Source organism: Sphaerulina musiva, assembly GCF_000320565.1.
Source record: "Sphaerulina musiva SO2202 unplaced genomic scaffold SEPMUscaffold_3, whole genome shotgun sequence".
Lineage (NCBI taxonomy): Eukaryota > Fungi > Ascomycota > Dothideomycetes > Mycosphaerellales > Mycosphaerellaceae > Sphaerulina > Sphaerulina musiva.
In genome coordinates this window covers 630,831-653,920 of record NW_016017385.1, presented here as the reverse complement: position 1 = coordinate 653,920, position 23,090 = coordinate 630,831, and the positions used below count along the sequence as shown (strand labels likewise).

At 48.3% G+C, this 23,090-nt stretch overlaps 4 protein-coding genes across 4 annotated transcripts; 3 read left to right on the top strand and 1 right to left on the bottom strand.

Moving 5' to 3' along the window:
* Window positions 1-620: 620 nt before the first annotated feature.
* Window positions 621-7,330, top strand: SEPMUDRAFT_147959 (uncharacterized protein). Its single transcript, XM_016904621.1, has 2 exons — window positions 621-6,514; window positions 6,650-7,330. The coding sequence occupies exons 1-2, from the start codon at window positions 1,382-1,384 to the stop codon at window positions 6,896-6,898; spliced, it is 5,382 nt and encodes a 1,793-aa protein (XP_016762277.1). The 5' UTR covers window positions 621-1,381; the 3' UTR covers window positions 6,899-7,330.
* A 6,001-nt stretch (window positions 7,331-13,331) lies between these two features.
* On the top strand, window positions 13,332-13,505 carry SEPMUDRAFT_39904 (uncharacterized protein; the record flags this gene model as incomplete). Its single annotated transcript, XM_016908761.1, has 1 exon — window positions 13,332-13,505. A coding segment is annotated over one exon (174 nt), but the record flags the coding sequence as incomplete, so codon positions are not given.
* Window positions 13,506-17,542: 4,037 nt separating this feature from the next.
* SEPMUDRAFT_154965 (uncharacterized protein) lies at window positions 17,543-18,320 on the bottom strand. Its single transcript, XM_016907595.1, has 3 exons — window positions 18,238-18,320; window positions 17,974-18,142; window positions 17,543-17,884 (listed from the first exon to the last, which is right to left on the bottom strand). The coding sequence occupies exons 1-3, from the start codon at window positions 18,273-18,275 to the stop codon at window positions 17,708-17,710; spliced, it is 384 nt and encodes a 127-aa protein (XP_016762275.1). The 5' UTR covers window positions 18,276-18,320; the 3' UTR covers window positions 17,543-17,707.
* Window positions 18,321-21,172: 2,852 nt separating this feature from the next.
* SEPMUDRAFT_124405 (uncharacterized protein) lies at window positions 21,173-22,984 on the top strand. Its single transcript, XM_016901909.1, has 2 exons — window positions 21,173-21,725; window positions 21,800-22,984. Exons 1-2 carry the CDS (start codon window positions 21,700-21,702, stop codon window positions 22,482-22,484), a joined length of 711 nt encoding a protein of 236 aa, XP_016762274.1. The 5' UTR covers window positions 21,173-21,699; the 3' UTR covers window positions 22,485-22,984.
* Window positions 22,985-23,090: the final 106 nt, after the last annotated feature.

The following is a 23,090-nucleotide window of genomic DNA, read 5'->3' as shown; positions in this document are numbered from 1 at the left end:
GTATGATGATCAGGAATCAGTACTGTTTTGTGCTGCTCCAGTAGAAGAGGTAGAAAGCATTCGTAAGGTACATGTACCTAGGTACCTAAGGTAGACCGTAGGACATCAAATTTCTTTGTGTTCGGTCCCCTGAGAGGTGTCTTGCGGCCATTCTTGCGTGCTGATGGATACAGGTACATTAGTGTATGCAAGCACACGTGTGCATCGCGTGCATGCTGTGATTTGTGGCAATAAACACAACAAAAGAGGCTGTAGGTACGTAGGAGGTAGGTAGTCACTAAGTATACTAGGCGGCGTAGGCGCCATGGGGCAGGTGTGCTGGATTCTCAGCAGGTGGAGAGCCGCCGCCCGTTCGCCGGTTGTCGGTTGATCTGTGTTTGCGATCTCTGGTAGGGATGTTGTGGCTGTGACGGTGCAGAGAAGTACCTAGGTACACGTAGCAGGTAGTCAACTGGTCACGCTTCCAGCAGCTGGAGCCGTGGAATGGAGGAGGGCGGGCTCAACGTGGCACGTCTAGCCTAACGACATGCTGCCTTGTCCGACTTCATACCATTCTCCTGGTGGAGTGTCTCTGTGACATGCTACCACCGTAGGTACTGCCCGAAAGCCGGGGGAAACAGAGTCTGTACAATAAGCGCGAGAGCACAGGCAGCCGACTAGCTTTATCGATTGGATGGACGGCAGGCATCCCTCGTTCCGTCGCCTAGCAACACACTATCAATGGAGCACCTGGTGAATGGTGCGAAAGTCTATTCGGCCAGCCACTGCTGGTCCTGTGTCGCCAACGACATCCGTACTGCACAACCCACAACCCTGGCATGTGCCTGCGAGCGCTGCAATCGACTCGTTTGTCCACCAGCCTTGTGAACGTCCGACAGGTCGTCGTCGTCGCGGTGGTCGGCGTCGGTGGGCTCTACCTGTTCCAGGCTCAGTTCCGAACGAAGCACCTTCCAAGCAAAGCGAAGCTCAAACCATTCTAGCGGGCCAGCGCATCAACAAACCCTCGACTTGGAATAGGTACCTTCCACCTCAGCTCGAGCTCTCATCATTCTCACCAAGAGAAGCGCATGCGACATCACACCTCACCAACCCATCCCGTAACAAACACCCACACCAGCGAGCCGATCATCACAGCAACAACGTGGGTTCTTCTCGTTACTCAACCGCTCCTTCCTGCAAGAGGCACAGCAACTGCCGGCATCCTTGCAGCTGTGCGACCTCCGTGAGAACTTGTCCCGCCACCGACAAGAAACAACATTGCCCAAATTCCAATCGTTTGCACAGCGGCACGACGGAAGAGCGCAGGGCCGCCGCAACGCCCCACTGCTGAAAGTAATGTGTCGCCAACAACGCGCCGTCTGTGTTCTGCTTGGAAATTAAGATGGGCGTGGACTCTCGCCGTCCGCCGCTGCCTGCGCCGACTGAGTCGATGGACGAGAACGACACGAGTGGAGGAGATACCGAAGTTGCCACGAATGTCACCACGAGAACCGATAAGACGCACTACACCATCCCCGAAGACGGACGACCAATCACGATTTCGACGCAGAAGATCACTTCGGGCAGCAGAGAGGGTGGCATTGGCAAGCACGGAAGACAGAAGAGCCAGACGAGTCTGCTCATTGAGTACTTCGAGGCGTCCAAGACGGGGGACAAGAGCCGGAGTAGACCCAGTGTACGAGTGAAAGTCACACCCAGCTCTGCGAGCAAGGGCAGGACGGGAAGTGATAGTGTGCAGATTACGTCAATCGGCAAGGACCGCAAGGCTTCGTACACGAGAAGGATAGCGCTTCCTGGAGGCAAGCACCCAGAGGCTGGCATTGCGTCTGGACAGGGTACAGAGCTGAGTGGCTCCTCTGGAAGCGACATATCTGGGCTACCGCCTGTCGAGATCGAAGTGCTGAATCAAAGCGAGGTGCCGCAGCCGGACAGGTCCTCGCGTGGACTGATGTATGCGCCAGTCGAATCGAACGTGTCGTCTATGCCACCGGACAGCATGCTAGAAGGCGAGAACTCTCTTCTGGAGAGTGAGGTCAGCTTCGACGACGCCACGCCTGTGAAGGAGACGACATATCTGAGGACACCGCAGAGAACCGGTAGTCAGAGCAGGACCAACAGTCGCGACCGCATTACGCAAAGGGTCATGGAGAAACTTGGTGCTTCGGCGACTAAGCCTCGCAAATCTGGCCAGTCGAGCCAGGAACCGAGTGAGAAGGAGTACGGTTATGAGGCGCAGACGCGCGAGCGGCGCAGGCGATCATCCAAGTCCCAACGTTCAGAGGACGATGCTGTGATAGGTGCAGAGTCAAGTTTGCTGTCAAGCAAATCCGATAGATCCTATCGCTCAGGAACTTCGCAAGCACGAAGCATGACTAACAATCCGAAGCTCTTGGAGATGGTTGAAGACACCATCAAACGCATGATCCTGCCTGAATTGAACCAAATGAAGGCAGAGCAGAAGATTGACCGCCAGCTACACAAGTATGATGACAGCAGGCGAGGCTCGATTCCCGACAGCACCGCTAGCCTGGAAAGGAGAGTGAGCAAGTCATCCAGTACGCCACATCTGCCATCGAAGCCCAAGGTTGTTCTCAATCGCGATGGTGATGATCCAGGAGTCGTTCTTTCGCGTGGCGATTCTGAGCGAGTGAAGCATCGCAAATCCAGCCGCGAGCACTCGGAAAAGCACTCCAGTAGCCGACGATCCTCTGGAAGGCACTCTCGCGAAAGTAGCTATGAAACGGAAGAAAGGCTGCATAAGAAGTCAAGCAGAAGCACCAATGGACTTCGAGGCGCTGCAGCTGCGGGATTGGCCAGTGGCATCCTTACTTCTGCAGCATTGAAGCATCATGATTCTCAGGGTGATCTCAGCGAACGCCGCAGAAGGCGGACAAAGTCGCGAAGCAGTCGGAGCCGTTCTGCTAGCATCAATGAATCCATTGACGAAGGATCTCTACAAAAGGAGATTATCCCAGCAATGCCAATGGCCAGTGCGATCAACGAGTCGGACGTCACGCGAGAAAGTCTCCTGTCGCAAGGCACTGATCGTCCAGCCTCACGTGCTTCGGGAGATTCGCGCACTCCAATCAGGGAAGTCTCGCGTGGGGCTGTGGGCGATGCTACGTCTCCGGCTTCCTCTCGCACTCCGACCCGACCAGGATCGCGACAAGACAGGAATATTGGAATGAGCCTTACGAATCTACCACTTCACAGCCCAACCTTGGACAGTCCAACACTTGAGAGTCCTGTCAGCGCGAAAAGCCCGAATGGCGGTATCTCGAACAAGGAACGCCTTGCCGCGCTCGCTGCAGCAGGGCTTGGGGCAGCAGCGGTAACAAAGAGCTCAGAGAGTCGCCATGTGGATGCGGATGGCTACGGGGACATTGCACCTAGGCGAACCATCAGCAACGGTAGTCCCGTGCAGAGCGTGTCTAGTCTACGTAAGACGTTCGAGGACGACCCGCTCATCCCTCAAGGATTGCGGCCAAAAAGTGCAGCGTCGCGCTCTTCTGCTGGTCGTTTGCGCGAAAGCCAAAGATCGCAATCTTCGCTTCGTTCAGAATCCTCACCTACCACGCAGAGGCTCGCACAATCTACAAAGCACTCGCGCGATGCTAGCTTGGATGAATTCGAAACACCTGCTGAGCGACACGAGGAATCATTCTGGCGTGATGGTACAGGACCACCTGCTACCGAGAGTGCAGATGAATGGCTCGAACAGCAGCATCTGATCAATGACCAGTATCGCGACTCCATGGCAACAAATCGCGACTCCTATCAGACCAATCCGTACCCCGAAGACTCGAAACGCTTCACCATGTACACGGATGACAGCTATCTTGATCATCAGTCTGATGCCGGTGGAGATGGCGAGCATGGAGTGCGCGACATCAATGGCGGTGGCCTTGTACCGAAGTACATTAACACTCCAGTCGCAGTGGAGTCTGCAGTGGCATCGTTGATGGAACCATCTACAGTCAGCAGCAACATGTTTTCTTCCGCGAGCAGTCCTCGCAACTCGAGAGGCACATACAGCGACCGCATGGCAACGCAACTCCAAGACTTGGGCAAAGGAAATCCAGCACTTTACAACGGCCCGACCTTGAGTGAGAGCGTCCCAAGTCAGGATCGCTGGGCTGCCATTAAGGATAATGCGCGCAACCTTTCAGAGCAGTCCCCGGCACAAAGTCCCGCTGGAGACCTGCACGGTGCAGACGACAAACCTGTCATGACCGCGAGCGGCCTTCCACTTGCGGAAGATCCACTGCCAGAGATCGGTCACTATGACTCGCAGTCCGACCTTCAGACCAATCCATCGATTATACATGGACCACTCGGTGGCGATGTCACTGGTAAGTCTACTTGGCCGTACACTCCAGAGCCTGGGAGTAAGCGCAACAGCACCGATGGGTTGGGCAAGGGAGCTATTTTGACTGCGGCGGCCGCAGGTGGTGCTGCTGCTCTTGCAGCCACTCATGCCGCACGCCAGCCTAAAGTCGAAGATCCCGACATTGATCGAGAGGCAACCCCTACTGGTCGTTCTTTCCGCGACGAAGGCTACGTTACTGACGGGCGCACTCGGTCCGGAGGCCGCCTCACCCCTCAGGCCGAGCGGTATGGTAAACAGGATCTGGAAGACTATCATCGGGCCATGGATGCGCAAGACGTGGGTGACGACGACATGTTCTCCTCTCCAGGTCCCAGGCACTTGCGAAATGTCAGTGGCAACTCCCATGGCATGGACTCGCCTCTGTACGATGCTTCCACGGGCAAAGGCATGGATCGTATCGAGTCCAAGGACATTGTAGCGCTCATGGACCACTTGACTGTACGGGACGCTCAGCGCAATGCCCGTGATACCGAAATTCTGGTCACCCTTGTGCGTAGTGCCGCGGAAATGCGCTCTTCATTCGATGAAATGAAGAAATTCATTGCGGAGCAAGACAAATTGATCATGCAGAATACTGACCGCAATGCCGAGCTCACTGCACAAAAGGTGCTCGGCGGTCCGCGCCCACAGCCTGTCCAATCGCCGCGGACGCCTCGCCGACAAGGTACCTTTGAACAAGATGTCCAGACAAAGCGGAAAGGTGTCCTGAGCCGCGCTCTTAAGGGTCTGACAGGAGGCAAGAGCGCCAAGGACCTTGCCAGAGTTGAGGATATGCTCATGCAGATTCTGGACAACGTTGAAGACCTGAGGCACCAGCAGAGTCATAATGCAACCCTCGATCGCACCTATACGATGGACAGCCTAGATACGTACGAGAACATGCGCGCAACCCATGACTCTGGGTACGAGCCGGAAGGTCAAGCAGGAACATCGAGTACGCCAAGCCAGTCGGGCCACTTTCCAATCACACCTCGTGAGAAGCAGCAGTTCCACTCTGGGTACGATGGTCGCCGTGGCTCCGACAATCGTGTCAGCACGGTGTTGGAAGAGAGCGACACTGAACTCGAGCCACACGAAGCACATGTACTCAGCCATCAGTTCGAGAATAATGAGCTGATGGTAACACCTACGCAGGAGCGGCAACGCAACCTAGGGCTATCGCCGAATGGTACTCCTCCTTCGCAGCCTACTGCGGCAGCCAATAATGACCATACACCAGAAAAACATCGGAAGCACAAGAGCGCCAGCTCCTCCTTATTCGGTATGAGTGTTCCGAAAATCTCGCGTTGGTCACGTACTACAGCCTCATCTGCAGCACCGGATCCAGCAACTCTGGACAGCCCAAAGCAGACACGAACGGCGAAAAAGTCATTTGATTCTTCCCGGTCATCGCTGGACGATTATGATGACGATGAGGATTCGTTACGCTCCAGTGACACCCTGCCACGGAAGCAGGATCCCGCCAGCCATCATGCCCAGGCCCGCAGCATCCGCAGCCAAGCCAGTAGCAGGCTGACCCGGACTCCGTCTCCGCTGATACCATCTGAAGCATCTACCAAGCAACGTGCTCCGTACGATTACGACGGAGCAGGGTCGCCTATTCAGGAAGACGATGATGCGCTCTTTGATGACCCCAAGTACCAAGCGCACCGCAACTCGCTACTCTTGCAACACCCTCAGCCCCGACAGGGAACCACGTCGCGGCACCAGAACACATTGGAAACACAGGCTCAATCCTTTGACGACCCAGCAGGCACGAATTCCGACCTCTCACAGCAGACGGTAAGCGACTTTGATCCATCGGCATGGGGCTCGGCTGGCACTGCGGGCTTGGCACGCCACCGTCTTACCCAAGCGGAACCCATGAGTCCAGTGAGCATGAGCAGCAATGACAAGTCAGGAAAGCGCAGAGGCAGCGACGATGCCGATCCGCTCGTCCCACAGCAGAAAGCTGCCGTGCCTCCCAAGATCGACTACGATGATCCGGACGAGTGGGAGGAGCCACAATACAGCAACAGTGGCTTCAGCAAAGGTGGATATTACTCTTCTCCGTATGGCTCGGGCCATTTGTTGGAGCCGATCGAAGAGGTGAGGTATAGCTTGGAAACGGATAGCGGAAGACATGTAAGTTAGAGACCATTCCTGTTTGGGCAGTCAGTCGGAGATGCGCATGCAAAACCCCTGTCGCGGTGAATCGATCATCGATGAAGGGCCGACGACATTTTGATTGGAGTGAAAGAACTGACAGGTGTTGCACAGCAGATGTCTCCGGAGCCACAGGTGGCGTCTGCCAAGGCCGTTAATATATCCAGCCCGGCAAGGAAGGGTGGTCTCACAGGACCGCGGCCCATGGGTTCCCCTCGAACTCCAAGCAATGGCAAGCCAGCAAGGACGGATCATGCTGGACCCAGTGCTGCTGCTGCTGTGGGCACAGTGAGAAGGAAGCCAGTTCCTGGCGCACTCAGCCAAGGTACGTCTTCTGTGGAGAGTCTTTACAATCGCATGTAAAGGGCTTGCCCGAAGCGTGCCAGAGAAAGGGTTGCATTGACTTACCATGGTGTGGTCTATAGGTTCCCGTGACAGTTTGGACAGTGAGACGTTTTAGCGTGTCTGTCCTATGCTGCTGCTGCTGCGTACGGAGCGAGCGCCGGCGTTTCGGAATGTTGAAGCATTCGTTTTACACAGAGATGATAGCACGATCGATCACTGAGGAGGCACTTGCGTACGTACATTAGGGTGCATGGCTGTTGAATTGGAGCGTAAGGTACGGTAGATGGACGTACCTCTTTTGATTGCTGTGCACCAGTCAGTTCGCATAAGTAGCAGGCGGGGGTGACCTGAAGAGAAGGTACAGGTACCTTATGTACATGTAGTACCAACCGTAATGAGTTGTACATAGGTACCAGCACGTGTGTAGTCAGTCGATGGCTCCTTCCCTTGTCGCAAATATTCCTGCCGCTCTTACTTGCCTTGTTGACTGTACCTAATACCGTACCTTAGGTACCGTAGGTAGTAAATACGGTATACCTACCAGGGGTAGGTACAGGTACAGGTAGATAAGGTACATAAGGTAAGGTAGGTGTGTTTAGCGATGTATTAATTCGGTCTCTTGTACCTTCCACTCTTCTTAAAGTACAATGCACTCTCGTTCGCTCTCTACCGTCCCAACACCCAGAAGGATCGGAAAGACATCCTTGAGTACCTACCTAACTGCACTTTGGAATCATCCCAGTACAGTATAGGTAAGGTAGAATAGACCTTAGCGAGGTTATAGGGTATCTCTAAACAGTTGGCCGACTGCTTACTTAGGTAAGCCGGCGGCAAAGCGGTTCCGAAGGCTAAGCGGCTACTAAGTAGGTTAATATCTAACAGCAGTTCGTACGAGGTTGGAAATATTAGTACTGTTTATCTTCTCTATCTATACATTCTGTTTCTACTGTTCGTAGATATATCTCGTTCCCTAGGTATATTCGGCTTCCGTATTAGTATAATTGTACCTGCCGTTAGGACTGCAGTTGCCTTTTTATAAATAGTTACCCCTATAGTTGCTAGAACTATAAAGAAAATCGGAAGGTTGTTCCTCTAATAAACGGTTAAGCGTATAGTTTATACTATCGAATAGTTGCTAGAATAGTTCTAGTATTAGATATAATAAGGGGAATAGCTAATAGGATAGTTCCGTATAGCTAGGCAGAGGTATACGTAGCAAATGTTGCAAGAACCCGATATTAACGAGACTCTTTCCTCTTCCTCTTCCTCTTTATCTTCCTCTACCTTACCTATCTAACCGGGCTACTGCCCGCCCGCCCTTATAGTATAAGTCTATAGAACTGCCGGTTGTTACGAGCTACTAAGACATTTACTTATATACTATAGACCCTAAATCTCGCCTAGAAGACGCCGCAGAATTCCGACTATATCGACTAGATACGATAGCTTGTTTCTCTAGCCCGAGGGAGACGAGTAGGAGTCGTTAGAGACTTAGCCCGATCCCGAGCCTAGGGAAACCTAGGCAGACGAAGAGGACTTCGAGCTTAAAGAAGGCGAGCCGGTACGTATACCTTACCTTACCTTACCTTACCTTACCTTTCAACCTTAATATACTATTAGAATATACTATGCCTTAAGATAGGGCTAGTAGTCTAGTAGTTAGTACTAATAGAATTATAGGTTCGAGCTCAACTTAGGAAAAACAAGAATATCGATAGCCGCAAATCGTCTATAGGATACCGGAAGGGAATCAACCGTCCTACCGCTAAGGACTACGCTAGGTACAATACGGATAGCGAGCGGGCTGCAAAGTTCTAGCGTACGATAAAGTTCGAGTTCTTTTAATATATAAGCTACAATAGGAAAATAAGGGTAATACGAGAGATATACGGCGATAAGATAGCTAATAGTCCCGGGGACGCTCGACAAGAAGTCCTACGGTTGACTGCTATTAACTAGATCAAGACCTAGAAGCATTAATAGAAGAAGTCACTTAAGGTAAACTAATACAGCCCCTCTCCCTTAGCCCTATCTATCTTTTTGCATTTTCGGTCCGGTGTCGTAGCTAACAAATAGATAGAAGTACGCCTAGCAAGCCCTTGTCGACAATCCCGCCCTCCTCGATATACCTTATAAGGCTTTAGTTAAAGAATTTAGACGATAGTATAGCGACGACAATTTCCGGACGGTATAGAAGTTTATAGACGGCTTCCTCGATATCGAAGCGTCGTACGAGACAGAGGGCGGTAAGTATTTTATTAAAAGTAAGTTTAACTCTACTACGACTCCTAACACTCTCTATCCCGCGAGGCGATATTAATAGATATTAATAGATATCTAGGCCAACGCGTTAGCGAAAGCCGCGAAGGCCGTAAAGGCCGATATACCCTTCGCGCCGAAAGAGGACAAGAATACGAATAAAGATTTTCTCCTCGACCTTACTATTATCGTATAAGTTGCCTCTGTCTATTGTATTCCGAAAGAGCTATACTAATTGAGGTATATATATATAGCCGCTATAAAGACTACGATAACGTACTGCGCGAAGATTTCGTAGACGATTTCGAGGTAGCGCGAGGCTAGCAGACGTAGAAGAAGGTAAGTCTATCGACATATACTTAGAAGAATATACCGTGCTAACGTATTTATAGCCTATTGACTACTCCGGCCTCGCGGAGATAGTTAACGAAGGCGTAAAGCCTAAGAAGAGGCGTCCTAGTCCTCGTACTAGGAGTGCTAGTCGCGGTAGTCGTAGGAGAGGTAGGCGTAATAGCCCTGCTAACAGCTCCCGACTATCGCTATTAGCAACTGACGGTTAGTATTCTTATTATTCTTATTATAGCATAAATGCTTCGCTATAGTAGTATAGGCTCGACCCGATGCCTAAGGGCTAATAATAACACCCGCTTGCGGGGACTAACCTCTCCCTCTCTAGATTATACTGCTCTTTTAAGCAAGCAATTACTAATGTCGGTAGAGAGTAGCTTTACGTTTCGAGGTAACTCTTAGCCGATACTAAACGACAATTCCTACTCCCCCGCCAATACATCTAGATTATATTTATCCTACCTCTCTACTAATCGTAGGCCCTAGGACCAGACTATTAATCCGCGTATACTTAATATATAGTATAGAGCACAAACCGAACCGCTAGCTTAGGCCTAAACCCTCTTATTGCAAACGCGAGCCTAAGCAACCTATTAACGTTAACCCCGATCGTATAGCTATCGACAGTACGATTAACAAAGCCCTTTAATCTCCGTAGTATATCGAGCCTACTAACGTCGTTAGCAATAGCGACCGGACGATCGAAGACGCTACGATCAAAGCGATAAGGACTCCTATAACAATAGTAATAGCCTTCGTAACGATCAATACTATATATATATACTTAATTAATCTTATACCCTCTGTATATAGTAACATCTTATTACATTAGACAAGTTAGTGCTTACAGCCTCGTAGAAATCAACTGCGAGTAATATCTAACCGTAGGTATTGAGATCAGTATCCTAACTACCGCCGAGTCGATATATCGAATCGCGCGCAATTAGATCAATACTACTCGAACTATTAAGATCAACATTACTCAAACTATTAAGATTAATACTACTCGAACTATTAAGATTAATATTACTCGAACTATTAAGATTAATATTACTCGAACTATTAAGATTAATATTACTCGAACTATTAAGATCAATATTACTCGAACTATCAAGATCTCCTCCTCTACCGAACTAATCGATAGAAGAGCAGATATAGTTATCCTTGTATATATAATAGAGAACGATTAATTATCGGACAAAGTAAGAGCAAGTACGATATTATAGTATCTATATATAGGCAGTACTACTACTACAGCTGTCCTAGCAAACTATTGTTAATTAATAGTATAAATAGCCGTTTAAGCAGTCTCGGATAAGACAGGCAATAGAACTAATACCGTTTCTACTTCGTAGGTCTACCGTTAGTTATTTACGTTTATTACTATCTTTACGTTTATTACTATCTTTACGTTTATTACTATCTTTACGTTTACGTTCGGGCACGTTTATATTTACGTATATGTTTATTGTCGTCTTTATAACTGCTTCTTTACATTTACGCTCTACTACTTTACGATAAGCACAACAGTAACTACTATAGACTAGTTATTAGGTAGCGTTACTATTAGCATTATTATATACAGCCCGGATAGACTAGTTTGGAGAGAAAGCAGCCGGGGAGAAGCTTAAATTAGAGTCGAATACCGAGCTCGCGGGCGTATTGAATAATCTGTAGTATACTTAAAGTTAGCTTAAACAAACCATTTCATCGAATACTTCACTTCTCCTATCTGCTTAGCTATTCTATTCAAATCCGGGCGGTTCTATATTAGGTACTAGGTAGTAGCTAGAAGTGTCGATGTCTCGATCAGGACTAGTATAGTAGGTCTAAGCGCGCCTTCTTACTAGAAACAAACATACGAACAACCTATCCGCTGCAATTTACCTCGTCTCTCGTCGTATCTAATTCCTCTACCTCGTCGATTACTAACGACGCGATTCGGTTCGAGCATAGTCGAAGATAGGCGAAGATAGAGACCGCTAACTTGCGAAGTTCGTAGCTAGCTTTAGCCGTCGCGGCATCCTCTCGATATACGGTTTAACTAACGAAAGCAATCTGCGTCCGATCAACCCGCCGAGACGAGCTTAGCCCGCTTAGGCCTAGGCCTAGGCTTAGACTACGTCTTAGTAGATAGCAGATGTTCAAGTTTCGAAGCGTAAAGCAGAGGAAGACCTTTAGAGTAACGACAGTCTTCTAGGCGAGAGTTATCCTTAAGATATATACTAGTCCGACGATAATAGACTAGATACTAACTAGGTATACAGCTACCGACTCGAGGTCGCTAGAATAGGTACTAATACGTCTCCGCTAGACTCTACATTCCGACGGCCTAAGTATAGTTACTGCTGCTTTCTAGGTTAACGGTAATAAGGAGATAGAAGTAGATCCTAACTCTTCCCGTTTCGAAACTCTAACAATCTACTAAGCTGTCGAGATTATTAAGCTCGCTAAGTTCAACGAAGTATAGGCTAATACTAATACTGATTCTATAGCTGACCTAGAACTCGACAACGTAGACGATAATCGACCAGATATCGAATCCTATATTAAGACTCGAGTACCCGATTAGCTATAGCAGCTCGAGGTATAGCAGAATGCTCTTGTACTAATTAATATATTCTCTGTCTTTAGTCCTATAAGATCTAAGCTAGTACCGCTAGTTATTAAGAAGGCTAAATTAACACTAGGCTAGCTAACGAACCTAGAGGTTGAAATAGGTATTTTCTGCCTATAGGCAGGTATCTCGCGCGCTGACTTCAAGTCACTTCGGGGCATCTTCCGCTTAGTCTAAGATACTAATATAAGGAATCTTCCGCAGTCTGTCGATATAGTAAAGCTATACTTAAAGAGTTATCTACTGTTTCTACCTCTACGCGAGCAGGAAGTTCATCTCCTAGAGGATAGGTTGCTAACCCTACTAGGTTAATAGCAAGGTAGCGAGCAAGCTTCCGCGACCGAAGGTATATTCTTCTTCGACCCTAAAGAGCTTTTTATACGTATAATCGCTAGCGACCTCTTAAAGAAGATACATTTCGGCTTAGGTTATATCGTCGAGCTGCCTGTAGAGCTATAGGAGAGTATAGCCTAGAATATATCTTGCCGCTCTACCTCGGGAGAATTCGCCTATTATTAGGCGTATATCCCTATATCTACCGGCCCTAGATTTGGCATTTTATCTAGTACTAGCAATACTACTATATCTACTATAGACTAGTACGAATTCATCGGTCGTCTAGGCGGTCTAATTATACCTTCGGATATAGTCCGCTTCCGATATATAATAGATCAATATTAGTACTACTAGTACTAGGATCTAATACGCTAGTACATCGGGCGAGTAATAGTTATTGCTCGAGACAAGCGACCTAGATCGTCGACATATAGCTAGATAGTATACTAGTTGCAATATCTATAGACGCTCGGAATAGTTAAGGCAGCGTCGGGTACTAGCGCGGTCGACCTCCTCTTACAATATACCGACGATTAGGCAGACTAGCGTCCTTATCTATAGGAACTTTTTACTATCTAGGGATAGGGATGTCTAGTTCTAGAGGGTTACCTATACCTATTCGAAGGCAAGATTATTATGTACTATACGTTTGACAGCAGTGTTAAAGATACGCCTCTGCCTCCTACAGTATAGCTATCTAGCCTAAGTATATTCTTTATCCGAAGATTGTTCGTAAAGTCTAGATAGGGGAGTACGATACTAGCTAGGCGGTATCCGAGTAGCTGTTGGCGACTAATCTAGAAGACTAATCCAATCCGGGCCGAACTCGAGATTATATACTATAGCTGCGTACGTATAGCAATATTCGATACTAATACTAACAGTAGTATAAGAGTATGTTCGTTGCTATTGTTAAACTTCATCGATAGGTTTAGGCTATACCGGAATATACGACGTTCTATTACTAGTTTTTACTTTATTCTAGCGAATCTTCCGTTTCTAGAGCGCAACCGGCGTACTAACGTTATTCCAATTACACTTAGTCCTTATAGAAGCAATTTGTAAGGTATCGTAGATATCGTCGGGCCGTCCCTACTAGAGCTCGAAGCTAGGGTTAAAGTAACTATACCGGACGGTTCTACAGTTATCTTGAATACTTAGACTATAGCTTATATCGGTAATATACCCTAGCAATAGGAGAATGCCGGTATACTAAGCTACTCCGCTATATACGGATGTCTTCGATACAAGGTCTATAAGGACGAGCGTAGTAATGTCGACTTCGACGTCGTTGAAAATAGTCGTTTCTATTATAAGACTAAGCGTATTCGACAGCTAATTAAGCAAGGCGTAGCTAACTAAGAGCAAGCTAAGGCATCGACTAAAGTAGCTAAGCAATAGGCCGAAAACGTAAAGCGTTTGCAATCTCTATAGGCTATATCGGGGACTCGAGGGGGTAGAGGTAGTACGAGAGGTAGCCGTAGGTACTCGAAGAAGCAGAATATAGGTCCGCCTTTAGTTCTAGTAAGGCTAACTACTAAGTAGGAGAGATATACGACTACCGATTATCTAGTTAGAAACAAGACCGTACGCGAAGAGTTTGCGAATAGACTTGGTATATTAGTCTACCGCCCGCTATTATAGAAGATTAGTCCGGCACTAGATCCTTACGCTAGTAACCCCCTAGAGCTAGCTTATTCGGAATATAACGGACTAACTCAGCTTATATACGGCCTAGTAATCAAGTAGGTACTATCTGTACAAGGTCTGATTTACTATAGCCGCGTCCTATACTCGTTTGTATTTCCTCTAGACTAGCCGAGATTAAAGAATCTACTATACTACCTTAGTAGCTATATACTCTCTAAGTATATACGTTGGTTACTTATTGCTCCGTTGCTTTTCCGGATATAGATTAGTAATAAATATCTGCAGCCCGAGTTCCGCTTAGCCGCTATTAATAAGTTCGACGATATAATTACTAAGCTTGCTACTAAGTTCAATATACCTAAGATGTCTATCCTAGTAACGGCAGTTCTTACCCGCTTCTTAACTCTTATAGCTCGGAACAATATAAACCTTATGTCTAATAAGGCAACAACCGCTTAGCGAGAGGAATTTCTTGCCGAGATGAAGAGTTATCGCCGAATGTTCTAGAGATTAATAGAGTTAGCTACTATAGCTGCGAATAACAAGCCTTCAAGCCGCTATAACTCGCTTAATCCGGCTACTAGTAGGCGTAGAACTGCTCGCCGTAGACGTACAGTTGCAGATAGTACGCGCCGTAGACGAGAAGCTAGTCGCAGTAGTCGTAGGGGAATTTAAGAGACTCCGCCTCGGGCTACGTCTACTAATATCGATATAGACGACGTAGCCTAGTCGGTCGAGGTCGGTAACGAACCGTTAGCGGACGCAATTCGCGTACAAGAATACCGTAAGATAAAAGCTCGACCTAATATATATATAGGTCTATACTACCTAACTACGATCTAGGAGTATAGCTTCGCTAGCAACCTCAACATACTCTCTAGAGAAGACTTCTACCGCCTACTTAAAGAGCTAATCTATAGTACCAATTTTATTAATCTAGGACGCGATCTGCTACAGCGCTATTCGATATCTATAACACTACGTATAATAATCTAGAATAGGTATCTAGACTACCTAGTTCTTACGACTTAACTATAGTAGATATTCTAGGACAACGGGTCGCTATTTGAAAGAATATTGCTACGTTCGGAGCGTATAGATCCGGATAAGTTAACTATCCTCGATAGTAATAAAAAGGTCTAGTTAGACAACAAGTATAGTAGTATCCTAACTAGCTAGCGTCTGCCGGTATATTAGATAATTGAGTTCTAGCTGAAGCTAGTAGTCTCTAATAAGATACCCGACAATTTTAGGGCCTCTCTATAAACTATATACGCTTCGGACTACAATAAGCCTAACTAGCAGGCTATTGCCTAGTCTACGACTCTAATCTACTAGTAGAAGCGATTCGGTTTCGATAATCCAGTATTGTAGAGACGTATTGTATACTGCTATAGCGATTTCGTATCCTACCGAGGCCTTAATATTAGTCGGATTAATCAAATCTTTACCTGTAGCTCGTCGAAGAAGGGTAAGGTCCGCCTGTTTGTCGAACTTATACGTACTATACCCTCGTAGAAGCCAATTACTCTAACTATAGATCTAAGTATCGTCGAGGATCTAATTACGCGGCTAACCGTCTACCAAATTGGTCTAATACCTAAGAAGCCGCTAATCGTAGGCCTGCTAGCTCTCGGTAGTTAGAAGGTCTAGATAGTACTAATTAAACGCGGCAACAATGCCTCCTTTCGATTAGGCAAGCGACTACTAGAATTAGTCGATAGCGATAAGCTAGTATACGTCGATTAGGATGTTTAGTAGTTGTAATCGCCCGAGTATTTTTTAGTAAGGTAGACACTCTATAACGCAGAAGCTTATACAATCCTAGTAGTCTTAGCCGCTAGCCGCAGGTTAGAGGTATAAATCCCCTCTTTATACATTTCGAGCTCTTACTAACTTATATCCCGTCTATAGATACTAGGTAGTATTGGAACGGTCAATTGTCCCCGCCGTAGTACCCGCTTAGTATGTCGATTGTCCCGAGCAGCTTCCTGTCTATAAACTATACTAATAGTATCTATCTAGTTGACAGTTATCTCTTTTAGGACAGCTAGAGCTCCGATTATACGAAGATATACTCGAACCTAGGCCTTATAGCTTATTATCGGTTGCTAATAGCGCGAAGGGTACGACTCTGTAGGTTAGTAGAAACCTCTGCGATAGAAGGTAGGTATACCGCTGCTCGAGTATCGGTATAGTTAACACTTGCGCTAACGGCTTCGTAGCTTAGATCAATCGATTCGTTGTTCGTAATTCCGTACGAGTACGTTCCTCGGCGTAAGTCTATATATAGTATCTAACGTATTCGCTAACAGTAGAGATATAGGTCCAACCGTCTATAAACCGGGCTAACGATAGCTAGAGTAAAAACCTAGAGAGGTATACTCTTCTACCCTTGTATACTATTAGCTATTTATATTAGTACTAACGGAATAATAGCGTACGTTACGATTAGACGTACACTTAGGTACCTGCGATAGGATACGGTATGTATACCTATATATATATATACCGAACAGATTCTTAATAGTTGCTAACTTCTAGGTTCTACGTCGGGTAGTATAACGAGTCGAGTAGACGGACTGAATCGAGTATACGACTAACCAATTCTATATACTACGAACAACGAATATCGTACAGCAGAACTCGCCCGCGGGTAGTCGACGATAGGCGATAGGAAGAGAGTGTTGTAAGGTTAACTACCTAACGGATATAAGGGAGGTAGAGATAGCTAGCCGGCTTTCGTCGCAACGCGCAACGCCCCGCTGCCCCCTAACTGCTAGGACTTCCTACCTAACTTAGACACCTTACGAATCTATTCTAACTGCCTAGGTACACTCTAGTATAGTTCTTTTCTTTAGTATATACCTATATAGGATAGGTAGCGGATTCAATTGCTACTATTTTTAGTAGTACCGAGCAGCGGGTACTAGGCGGGTAGCTAGATCCGGAATGCGCCCGGTATTATATAACCTAACATAATACCTATTTACTCAACTATTCTAATAACTATTCGTATAGTACGAACTGTATACGCAACCGCTTATTTAAGAAACAACCGTTTATTAATCGTAGCTGCTTATTATATTTAACAGCAAGTACAACTGCTGTTGATATAAGAGTAGCGGGTACAACTACTCTAAAGTTTAGGTAGTAAGCTACAGTTATAGCTACTCTAAATTTTAGGCAGTCTATTATAATTACCTGTTTACTAAACTACTTATATACAAAACAACCGCTATATTAGAATACCCGTTAATAAAAATAAATTGTAGTTACAACTACTAAATAATTAATACTATTAATACAACTGCTCTAACAAAAGAGCAGCTTATATATTTTACCTACTAGAACGGTTTCAATAGCTAATAAAGGCTTACGGTTCAGACTTAATTACGGTCTTTACTCTGTTACTAACTTTAAACGGTAATTAGAAGAGAACTATTATAGTACCGTCGTATAACTAGTGTTTACGCCGGGGTACTCCGCTAAGGGAGCTCCCCCTACCCCTTTACTTCCTCCCTTCCTCCTCGTCGCTCGAGTACAAGTCGTACAGCGGCGATATATCAACAATTCTTGTTGAAGTCGACAGTCGTCTTTGAGGTACATGCACCTAACTAGGGAATAGCTGCTGGATCGTCCCCGGTATTGCCAAGCTTGTGGTCACAGGGCGCGTCCGGGTTCGCTTCGTCGTATGGTGGGCAACATTGAGCACCAGTCGCACGATTCTCGGGCTTTTTCACGCACTCATCCGCGAACGTTTGGATTTTTTCGAATTCTCCTGTGTGATAGCACTGCGATTTGAGGTTCTTTAGTACTGCAATCTGAAGTGCACTGCATGTAAGGTATGTAGGTACATGCAGGTAATGTATTCCATACGTACGTGCGGCATGTCGTCATACCATCCCAAGGTCCAAAGCAGTCCAGTACAACTGTCTATGGTGGCATTGAAGATGGTCATGAAGATGGGCGACTCCGGGTCGAAATTATTTCCACAAACGCAATATTCTTGGAGATCACCGTTATCATCCTCATCACCTGCAAGAGCGACGCTACAGCACACATTTGAGTTAGTTTTCACGACTACCACCTAGGAGGTACAGTACCTCCCATCACTAGACGTGTCGAGGGTGAGGACTCAGCTTACCTGCCCATAACGGCAAAGATCAGCAGTGAAAAGCGCATTTTGTTTCGTTTCGTCAGGTTTTCGACCGCCGTCCGAGGAGACTCAGGAGTTGCTGTGAGTTGGGCAGTTCTCAACAGTCGACAGAGGCTGACCTGCCATTTTGTAGTGACTTTAATTAACTCATTGTTGGTTGCGGGCATCTGAAGCCAACAACTACTGTGGTAGACGAAAATCCGTGCCCACCAAAAATTCAGGTGAGTGAGAGTTAGGTACCTAGAAACAACGCCAAATTAGTAGCGGAAAGAGGAGTCGATCTCTTACAACCTATACTCGTACTAGCCGTTAGTTCTACGTCAAAATCTGCTGTATTGCTATTACTATCGCTGTCGCGCGAATTCGTATATAAAGCTCGCTGACTAAGCTCCTATACGAAGACAGTACAGCGACGATAGCGACAGCAATATAGCAGATTTCGACACAGAACTAACGGCTAGTACGAGTATAGGTTGTAAGAAATTGATTCCTCTTTCCGCTACTAATTTGGCGTTGTTTCTAGGTACCTAACTCTCACTTACCTGAATTTTTGGTGGGCACGGATTTTCGTCTACTACAATACATGTGCCTACCTAGTCAGGAGATCCCTGGCCAGTTGGTCGACAAGGTACATGTATAAGGTAGGTACAGCTGTATTGATGAGGTTACCAAAAAGAGCAGCCGTGCAGGTGGCAGAGCGGAGTCGCCCTTCTTTTTGTCTCTTTTGAAGTGGTATGAAACCACATTCGTCCATGTCGAGGTCTGGACTCGGTCTGGCCAGTAGTCAACTGCGTAGTAGTGTACAGAGCATCTGATAAGTGCTTTATCCGCCCGGAGACTGTTGCGCGTGCCATTGTACAGTGCGCGATGCTGACCTCGATGCCGACCTCAATGCCGGAGCTTGCCCACACCGCCGTCTCACGAGAGACAGGACGGCCTCGTCGATCGCACGAGTGGTGCAGTCATTTCATCGCCAAAGTCGTGTTCTCTCACGCCGAGAGCAGCAACAAGAAGATGTAAAGATCAGGTAGGTAAGGTATGATATCAGTCTATAAGACGAGATGGATGAGATACATGTACTTGTATGTGATGAATCATAGCGGGACTGGAGACACGATCTCCGGAAGACTGATAACGTATCTAAACTTACCTACCTACTGTCCCTACTGGCTACTAGCAACTGCCCTACCTCCTACCTATACCTTAGTACCGTATTCTGAGACTGAGAAGTAGGTAGGGAAGGTAACGAATGTGCCTTATGTGCCTGTATGCAACGAAGCTGCATGCACCACCAGCATCTGCTCATCACCATCACGTCACGAGAAAGCGTACCTCCACCTCTCTGCCCGTAAAGTACCTTAAGGTACTATACCTTCTACCTATGCTGTACTGCTACCTCATGTTACTACTGTCTGCCAGCACAACTTCAGCTACATGAGGCGAACAGAACAGAGTCAACTCGTGATGATATTGGCGCTGGCTGTCCGGTGACGAGACGAGCTGGGATGCATGTGCCACGTACATGAGGTAGGTATGCATGTATGCATGTATTAGGTACCTTATGATGGGAGCTTCCCGCAGCGCAAAGTCACCGGTCACATCGTTGCGCCCGATGGCTGCCAATTGGCAATTGCAACAGCCTCCAGCACGCACAGCGCCGACGGCTGCTGTGCATGTGGGCAAGGTAAGCGCTACGGCGATAATGGGAGCCTGCATTATCATCATGATCTCTTCTCGGTCCGCTCACGGGAGTACCAGTACAACGCGCAAGGTGACAAGGACCGGAGCCAGCAGCAGGCCCGCCGCAGCAGCACACGATCGTCGGTGACTGAGCACAGATGGGAGGAGGCGAGACGAAGAGGCGAGATGAGATGTGCGCGTGTGATGAATCTGGTGATGCGAGACGGGATGGAGGCGGCGTCTTACGTGCGAAGCGTAAGCTCATGTTACCTGCCACTCGGTGCGCTCGCATCGACATCAGCCTCACGGGAGGCAGGTCGGCACGGTGTCCTGTGGCTCAGTCGGGTCCTGCTACCTGCTACCTCCTAGGAAGTGGGATTGGTTCGACCTTGCAGCGAAAGGGCTTCTGGGAAGAAGCTGGCTTGAACATATTATGCTGCTGACTGGGCCAGACGGGTATCTGATGAAAAACAAGGTATACAGGTACATACACTCTGCTTGCAGCCTGCGACCAACCGACCTAGAATGAGATGAGACGTTGATGGGAACGATGGAGATGGACTACTAAGGCACTGAGTCAGTCGGGGACGGGAGCGGACAGGCGTTGCCGCATGCGGTATACGCGTGTCAAGGTGCATGTGCATCGCTCATTATGCACGCACGCACAAGTGGACAACCAGTGCGATGATGTAGGGCACAGGCAAATGGATGGAGGCGCGGACTCCGGAGGAACACAACACGGGTGGACACGACCCGCCACGGGTGGCGCAGGTGTCGTCGTTCGTTCCCAGCCTTCCCAGGCGAGATGGGACGTGTCTACATATGTACCTCCTAGGTTGTACTTGTGGATGCCGTGTGGCCCACGGGCCTGGTGCGCTCACTGGCGCTGGGCTGGCTGAGCTGGGCTGGCTGGCTGGCTGGCTGGCTGGCTGGCCTGGCCTGGCACTCACTGCCTGCAGCACTGGGTAGTGGATAATAAGGATCATAGGTACCTGAGGTCGGGTCCTGACTGTCCAGTGTCGGCCAGCATAGCACGCGCTGGACAATGGATATACGCATGCCGCCCAAGCGGCCACTGTCTTCCCAATACTATAGTAGGCAACTGTAGGTACAAGTACCTAGTTCTAGAGCATCATCCGCCACGTCTGGCGGCCACGGCCACAGTAATAAAACACAATTGAGGAGGCCAAGCCACCATCGCGCCCACCACCACCACCACCTCCACCTCCACCTCGTCTGCACACTCTGCACACTCTGCTCCTGCGTGTGGCGGCGAAATCTGAATCTCAACCTCTCATCGCCGATCGAGAAATCCAAAACCCGTCAGTCGAGAGAAGAGCAAAAAAAGAGAGGTACCGTGTGCTCTTCATGTTCGGCCTAACGTCCGGGAAGTGCCTTCTTGAAGTGCAGTCGGTCACTACTCCGTCGGAGTGTGTTGTTGGCCTCTCTTCAAAACTTACTTAACGCAAATCCAGCAAACGACACCCACTACCTCAGGTAACTCCACATGACAATCACCGCCGGTCGGCCTATACTATCTTGAATGTCCGGCCCAGGACATTCACGGCCGCTGCTTGCGGCTCGCTCCTCGTCTGGCGATGCCTCCAAAGAGGGCGGCACTACTCCGCCTGCTGCTTCTCATCGACCCTCCGGCGGCCGTCCCAAGCGCACCCTCATAGAAAGCGCGTGTTCTGCTTGCCGGCGCAGGAAGTCTCGAGTGAGTGCAGTGCTCGCGCCCGTCCCCCACCACCACCACCGCCTTTCGCTGACATGAAAGCCCAGTGCGACGGTATCCGGTATGAGAAACCCCCGTCTGCACGCAATCCTCTTATCTTATCACTAGCTCACCACCGCCCCCTCAAATCATTAGGCCCGCTTGTTCGCGCTGTCAAAATCTCCGTACTGAGTGCCAGTATGAGGCAGAGGAAGGCGAGAGTCGATGGTCTGCCCTTCGGCGCCGAAACCAGATTCTCGAACAGGAACGAGACCAAATTCGCGAACTTCTGGCCTTTGTACAGATGAGACCGGAGCCCGAGGCCTTGGAGATCTTCCAGCGGATTAGGACAAGCTCCTACGATGACATCTTCACTCTGCTGCGGCAAGTACAAGACAACTCCTATGCCAGTCAACCGAATCTGCAGCACACCACTATGCCACCGGCGACTTCAGGAAGCGATCAACGGCTTCCCCCCATACAGACCATTTTGGATGTATCATCTCAGCAGCCGGTGCTGCCGAGCCCAGGACACCCCCATCACTCAAACCACGCCCTCCTGGTTCATAGCCATTCCGTCAGCTCCGACGATAGCAGAAAGTCGTCAATTCCGGAGTATACTCCGGGTCCTCCTGGTGCACCCCTACCTCACCTCCATGTACTCTCGACTCTCGAACCGTCTCTGCACCCGTCTCAACAGCATGGCTCCCATCATCCTGTTCATACCCCGCCTCTTGTAGGTGGTAAACCGAGTCTGAGTTCGGAGGATAGCACTGGATCCATGAGTTCCAATGCTGGTTACGGTCTGGACCATTCCCATCACCCCTATCACACTCCATGACTTCATGGCCCTGTTACAGGCTCGTGGTCACAAGAAGCCGCCGACGCAGGGTCATCTGCCCTACGCCACAATAAGCGACTTAAAGTCGCCTCCGAACTATGGTAGGCACCTGGAGGACTTTGCAGTGCAACAACATGCTTCGACACACTGTCCACAACAGTACCCAACGGCGGACGATTGAAAACCGACGTTGTTCATTTGCGCCTTGTTGCATTGCGGTGCAATGTTAGGAAGGCGGAAGCTGCAACTTCTCGGATCAGGCTTCCTAAAACGGCTTGTTGGAATGTGTGGCCTGAGGCCTTCCGTGCGCGTGGCTTAATGTAAGAAAGTTATGCGCCAGATCTTGGCTTGGTTGTGGATGCGATGTGGATGGCTTCCGCGATGAGAGAGTGCCAAGTAGAATGAGCGACTACGGTACATTCGGCCCTCGAAGCAATTGTTATCTGATCTGTAGTACCTAATCGTTGATCGTGAAGTAAAAATTTCACAGCATGACCAGCTACTCTAATCATAGTTTGCAACTAGCTTTTTTCTTTTTTCCTATATCAGGTGTGCCATGAAATTCTTTTTCTTTATCCGATGAAAGGTATATAGAACGTGTATGCG

Excerpts from the sequence above, each read along its gene's own strand:
- SEPMUDRAFT_124405 (XM_016901909.1), top strand. The coding sequence starts at position 21,700 with ATGAAAGCCCAGTGCGACGGTATCCG. Across the intron at positions 21,726-21,799 it reads GCCCAGTGCGACGGTATCCG|GCCCGCTTGTTCGCGCTGTC; the intron begins GTATGAGAAACC and ends TCAAATCATTAG.
- SEPMUDRAFT_154965 (XM_016907595.1), bottom strand. The coding sequence starts at position 18,275 with ATGCGCTTTTCACTGCTGATCTTTGCCGTTATGGGCAG. Across the intron at positions 18,143-18,237 it reads ATCTTTGCCGTTATGGGCAG|CGTCGCTCTTGCAGGTGATG; the intron begins GTAAGCTGAGTC and ends TGTGTGCTGTAG. Across the intron at positions 17,885-17,973 it reads GGTATGACGACATGCCGCAC|TGCTATCACACAGGAGAATT; the intron begins GTACGTATGGAA and ends CTCAAATCGCAG.
- SEPMUDRAFT_147959 (XM_016904621.1), top strand. The coding sequence starts at position 1,382 with ATGGGCGTGGACTCTCGCCGTCCGCCGCTGCCTGCGCCGACTGAGTCG. Across the intron at positions 6,515-6,649 it reads AAACGGATAGCGGAAGACAT|CAGATGTCTCCGGAGCCACA; the intron begins GTAAGTTAGAGA and ends GGTGTTGCACAG.